This window comes from Hippocampus zosterae, chromosome 6, assembly GCF_025434085.1.
Source record: "Hippocampus zosterae strain Florida chromosome 6, ASM2543408v3, whole genome shotgun sequence".
Classification (NCBI taxonomy): domain Eukaryota; kingdom Metazoa; phylum Chordata; class Actinopteri; order Syngnathiformes; family Syngnathidae; genus Hippocampus; species Hippocampus zosterae.
Window position 1 is genome coordinate 12,861,542 of NC_067456.1, and position 6,621 is coordinate 12,868,162.

Here is a 6,621-nt window from a genome sequence, read left to right on the forward strand (position 1 = left end):
ATTTTGATTATCGATAATTCGCCTCAACTTAAATCTTCAGGGAAGTCGAGCTGGGAGGACGAACGCAACCAAGAAGGATTACTTTACAAGCTCCAGCACGCTCATGTAGCTGGCTTTAGGGTCTTTGCAAACTGGAAAAGTGCCATGAACCTTAATATTTGGCCAGTGACTTGACTTTGATGGAGTTCGTGTGTGTGTTACATCATTACGTCACCGTGCTGTCATCTGTGTGCTTTGGCTGGAGAACGTTATTTGGAATTCCGAACAACAGCCAGGTTATATAACGCCCAGTTTACCCCTCCCTGTTTGCGTGACATCAATGAATGACTTAAGTTTCACGCTCTTGTTGCTCTGCTGCCGCCGACCGACCGTGCGTGCCTTTCGACTGAATAATAGGTCTGTGTACAATTGCATGTGATGCAGCGCTGTTATATGGTAGCGCCTGTGTGTGACTGTAGCATAAATATATTTTCATGTCTCAGCATGGTTATGCATACATTGTTTCCAGGAAGTGCGTCTCGCTAAAACATGCTTTAGGTTTTACATTTATAAACTATTTCAAACGAAACACTACCCGAATAGAATGACATTTGTGTTGCTATTACCCGACCCAAGATTAAATATGATAAACATAAAATACCAAACTGTTAGTAAATCGTATTGATCTGACCGTAGGTATTTCTGTAAAGTAGCCAGTGATTATTTGTGCAGTGCGTTGGTTTAAAGCGGCTGCTGAATATGGGGAACATAGGTCTGCAACACAAAACAATTAGTAGAAGCGTGCAAACAAACTGCACGTCCTCCAAAACGGTGGTTTTCGGTCTCTGGTCACGAGGTGTGGGTCGGGCCCTTACCTCGTAATTCCTGGTCTCCAAACCACCACGTTTGTTTTATTTTTCAAGTATGTTTCCTGTCTGCGTGTTGCTACTGTTAAAAATGAAAAAGGTTACAGCTATATACTGTACCATACAACTTCTAATTCCCGTCGACTGCAAACCGACTGCGATGGCAAAAATTACTGACCATATTTTCCAAACATTAAATTTTCCCCAACTTCTTGATAAAGCAGCAAACAGTAAAGTTATGAGAATTGTGTACAATCTTCACATCTTTTTTTGTACTATAGTTATTCATTTTGTCTATTTACTTTCGGGGGTGATTTAGGCACTTCGACTAAACAACACACACCTGGAAAATCACACTGTGATTTCCAAAGTAGTAAATCTCAAGTGTTTTTTTTCTTTGTTTTGTCATATTTTAGGCCCTTTCACATCAAAACAACCAAAATCAGTCCACTATATTGTACACTATATTTACAGGTGGCCCCCACTCTCTTTGCAGCATAGCATCTTTTGTTCTTTCTCTGATTAAGAAAAAGAAAACTAGTGTTGCTTCAATTTAGTATACATCAGAAAAAAATACAATAAAATCATTTCATATCAACCATTATTGTGAAAAATCAGGAGAAAATGTGAGGCCAATAAATATCCATAGTGGTGGTTTTCAAGACAGGAAAAAGTAAGTTTACACGTTTGACTGCAGCATAGCGAAATGAACTGTGACATCACGTGGCTATAAGGCACCCACTGCTTGCGTATTTCAGGGAGGACAGATCATCTCCGAACAAGCAACAAAGAACATACTGTCGGTCCTGCCAGTGGGACTGAGCAAACGTTGGATACACAGACTCACTCCACATCTTCTAACTGGTAAGTGCAATCCTTCACTGACCTGTACATGACAGGAGATCATTATTAAATCCTTTATATTGGATTGACTAAAGCTAAAGGTCCCAAAAAGAGAAATAGCCTGCTATCCACTTTGGGAAAGGTTTATTGGTTATGCTTCCTGTACATGGTGATGCTGCAAAGCACATGGTGATCAAGTGGGAAGCCTCTGGCATTAAAGGGAGGATCGGACAGGATAACGGGCCGCTTGTTAACACTGATGGAATCCCACTTGGGATAGGGTTCACCAAGTTGAGGAATGGGTGCTTTTAGCCTGATGTGGTCACATGAACGAGACAATAAAATGTATCTGTGGCTCTAACATATTTTCTGGTTCTTTCACTACGGTACTTCACACTAGATCCTTTGGCGTTCATGTGTGAAATTCTGCCATGCGCTTCCTCTCCTTGGTGCAGCTTTAGAGGGTCTGATAGCATCTGTTTCCTGGGCCGTATGTTTGGCCAGCATGCAGGCTTGTCAGATGATAAAGCAGCAGTAGTCATATGTTGTCACACCGAAGAGAGAAAACAAGACCCATGCCAGATTGTTGTCTGGTTATTGTTCATTGTGTGGCTACATTTTTTCCACTCGCTCACACACAACTTTTGAGAGCTCAACAGAAAAGAGAAGCCCACTCACCAACCGAATTCTACGCTGCTGGTTCTCACTAGGGTCGCAGGTGAGCTGGAGCCTATCCCAGATGACTTTGGGCAAGAGGTGGGGTACACCCAGGAATGGTTGCCAGTGAATCCCAGGGCACATATGGACAAATACCCAGTCAGACTCATATGCACACCTTAGGACAATTAAGGTTTCAGTTAGCGTAGCATGAATAATGTTGGAATGTGCCAGGAGAAAATCCATGCAAACAAGTCAGTCAAATTATGTCTGTTTCCAAGGCACATCCAATCATAATTGCTGGTGTGCCAGATGTAAAAAGTGTGTACAATGCAAATATACGCCAGTAACTCTGGCGTACATTTGACTATCGTAATTTAGTAAGGTTGTAGATCAGTGAGTAAGTACACAAGTAAGTAAATGCCAAAGTAGGTATGTTCGTCGGTCACTAGGTGAGTAAATAAGCATGTCGGTAAATAAGTATGAAGCAATAGGTTAGTTGGTAGGAAAGTACCGTAAGTTAGCGGGTTATGTTGTCGTACATCATTTCAGAATTGTAGAGTGAATCTTAAAACGGTGCAAATGAAATTACAGTCTATACACAACGTGTTCTGACATATCGCCTAATCATTTATTTCTCCAATCAGTTTTTGGAAGAGGCCCCTCAATTCCTCCTGAATCATAATTCTTCGTCCGACCAAGAAATTTGGGACAATTCTATACTTTGGACTTGGTGGGATCACTTCAGGGAATGTACTTTACCTTTTCCACAGCAAGGTCCGCGAAGGCAAGCTTGGCTGAGTTTGGTGTGGATCAACATGACTTCAACATCATTTTTCTGTTAAGATATTGTCATATTTGCAGGACCAATTCTGACCCTTCCGTGAGCGAGACATATCTCACAGATGGTGAAGAAGGAGAATGCACCCAGCAGGCCTGACTGCGCTGCAAAAACCTTGTGACTGTAATTTGTCTTAAAGTGGTGACATTGCAAGTGCATGAACACTCAACGGAAGCAATACAATAGCAGTTATTGTAATAAGATGCTCTGATTCACAGCAACCAGAAAAATGATCACCGTGTGACGATGAATTGTTTGCTATGTCATTCTGTCCTCACACTTAAACAATTTCAATTGTGTGGACTGTGACAGGATGATTTTTACTGCAGTTATACCTTTGAATGTACGTATTATCTTTCTGCCACTAAGGTTTAACTTTTAATTTCAAATTAATTTGTTAGTGAGTGAGATTACTTTTTAATTGAGTAAAACTGCACATTTTTCAGTGGCATTTTATTGTGGGCAGCCTAAGGCGCAATCCTTTTTAATCAGCGTCATATGCAATCAAGTGAGGTGGGTGGATGATATTATTTTATGCTCATCCGAGATTATCACCATGTCCGGTAAATAAACTAAAAGAAAAAGAAGATACGATTATTAAAGTAACATTAAGGATATCTTATCTTATCTTATCTTATTATTTTGACCGAGATCGTCAGATAGAGCGTATCCCTGTCTGACGATAAGTAAGGGTTGAGTGCAATTGTAGCCCCCTTTTCCATAAATATACTTTTTTTCTCAAAACAAAATAAATTCACTACACGTATGCTGAGTTTAATGATATTAGATTTTATTTGATTAATATTTTACCTCCCACAGGCGGCGTCTTTCACATTTTTGCGCGAAACAATGTATCGTATGCATTACGCAAGATGAGATGATGACAGCCACACAGGAAACCATTTTGGTAAAAATACACTTACATAAGGCAAAAGGTAACCAAAGCTACTGCAGGTCGAGAAATATGGCCACTAGGTCACAAAATGACGCCCATAAATCATATGACTTGGAATTAACCAATAACAGAGCACCGGGCCACATCAAAAAAGTGCAGACTTTGCTTTGAACGGCTTTGAAGGCACCCATATTAACATTAGAAAAAATGTCACAATAAGTATTCATGCTGAAATTAATATCCTGTCTTGTCTGGCTTTTTTTTTTTTTGATGACGTGTCCATGCTCTGTACATACACAGTGACATTCTCACAATGTATGAAGTGCTGCCTCCATGAGTCAAAATGTCATTATTTTTTAACCTTGTTATATATTGACAAATGTATGTCACAGATGTTTTCATAAAACACAAAGTGTTTTTAAAAATCCATAGTTTGTCCCCTTCGAAAAACTTTTCATTCAGTTGGAATAATTTTGAGGCCGATGACTTGTTGCGAAGGTTAACGCCATGTCTTTCTCCATAGACGAGTATGGGACAGACCCAGGACAAATTAGAAGGCAGAGAACATACCCTTGTTGAGGAATTGGAGGACTCCGACTGTGGAGATTCAGACAGTCAATCAGATGATGTCATGAAGACAGGAAGTGCCTGTGAAGAGGAGGCTGGCAGCTCAGAGGGGAAAAAATATTCAGTGGAGCCAGACACGGAAGATTTGGATGAAAGTCATAATCAGGACTTAATAACACTTTCCAGTGAGAGGCACATCAATTTGTGGGTGAGGCAGTTTACTCCAAGCGAGGTGAAACAAGAAGGAGTGTCAGGAAGTGGTCCAGGAAGAGAAGAAGGAAGAAGGGCCGCTCCATTGGTTTCAGCAGGCCAAAACCGAAAAGGTAGAGTAACAACCGAGGAAAGAGCTTCGACATACAAGGTGTTGACTAAAAATAAGATTGGAGAGAAGCGTGCTGAGAAGCAATTTGAAGTCTCCTCGAAGATCAAAATGGAAGACCATTGTGAGGGCAACCAAAACAAATGTGACTTGTATGGCCATCTCCCATCCTCTTGGGATTCAGAATCTCTAATGCTACAAAGGGAAGCAAACAAAGCTCATCAAGACACCGATCTATCGAATCTACCCGCAGACACCGAACCCAGTTTTATTTTGGAGAAGCTGCTGAAGAGAAACCGAATTGAGACGTGTCCAGCTCTGGAAGAAATACAGGAGGTGGACACTGATGAATTGGACATGGAACTGGATATGACCACGCCTGTTGCTGGAGCAACCGAATTCACCACTGAGGAAAGGAACACACCGGCATACAGCACCCGGAGCATATTATCATCGTCTACAATCAAAGCAACACAGGGCGACTTTGAAGTGGAAGATACTGCTGACCGTTTGACCAAAAAATCCAATTTTTGCACAAGTGATATGGTGAAGAAATCAACAAAGGCTCCAGACAACAAGGCAATCATTCCAAATAAAGGTGCTTTAAACCCGTTACAAACTGCTTTACATGAAAGAAGGTCTTATGAGGGCAAGTCTGTGACCACTAAGGAGGCCACGCCATCCTTTCAGCCTGCTCCACTGATAGAAAATGATGACCATACAGGAAACTCAGAACATATGCCCCAAGAAAGTGATGACCAAACGACAAACTCTGAACATCTTCCCCCGAGAACAAATGAAGATGCCAGCTCAATTTCGATCCCATCCAAGGCAAAAGAAAGTTACCCGAGGCAGAATGTTCCCACGACCAACAAAGAAAATGAAACACCAGAGCAGCCTGACAAAAAAACTGTCAGGGAAAGTGATGCTGGAGTTTTAATGAGAGAAAACCCCACCGACACTGGCAGGTCGAGGCCTGTCTCTGATCTCATAAAAGAAAACATACAGCTCCATGAGAAGCGTCTCCACCAGGATTGGTCCAAGCCCGCCGAAGTCAAATGCGACGAGCATAGTCAGTCTGTGAAGGTAGCACAGATGAAGGCCACCTTTGACTCACCTCACAAATCCCCAGAAAAACGAATTGAGAGGAAGCCTTCTGTCAGAAAAGGTAAGGCCATTGCAAACTGTGGGACCACATAGTCTCAGTAATAATGTGGATGGGACATGAGAGCACAACAGCATATATTGCAGTAATGAATGATATGCTTGAGTGGGAGCTGCTTTATGCAATTTACCATCTGCTTTTTTTAAAGAGTTTTAGCAGACATTTTTACCTCAAACACACACACACACACACATACTGGTCAAATTGAAAAGCAGTATCTGAAACAAGATGGCTTTAAAAAAGTAAATAAGCAGATATTGAAACTTTGTAAAATTATGTAAAACTCTTAATGAAAAAAAACAAAATACCATCATTTCAGTATGTAAGTGCCTAAACTAAAATGCCCGATTTTTTTCTATAAAAACGGGTTGCTTGACTGGCTCACAGGAGGACTGAGAAAATATTTCCTAAATATATTTTAGAATATCAAATACAATCCTGGATTGTTTAACTGTGGCTAACCCGGTTTCTGTCGGGCTGTAGCACACC

At 41.1% G+C, this 6,621-nt stretch overlaps 1 protein-coding gene across 1 annotated transcript; it reads left to right on the forward strand.

The window, feature by feature from the left end:
- Nucleotides 1–71: 71 nt before the first annotated feature.
- si:ch211-108c6.2 (uncharacterized protein LOC559375 homolog) lies at nucleotides 72–6,167 on the forward strand. Its single transcript, XM_052067961.1, has 3 exons — nucleotides 72–396; nucleotides 1,604–1,709; nucleotides 4,605–6,167. Exon 3 carries the CDS (start codon nucleotides 4,611–4,613, stop codon nucleotides 6,165–6,167), a length of 1,557 nt encoding a protein of 518 aa, XP_051923921.1. The 5' UTR covers nucleotides 72–396; nucleotides 1,604–1,709; nucleotides 4,605–4,610.
- The last annotated feature ends 454 nt before the right edge of the window (nucleotides 6,168–6,621 follow it).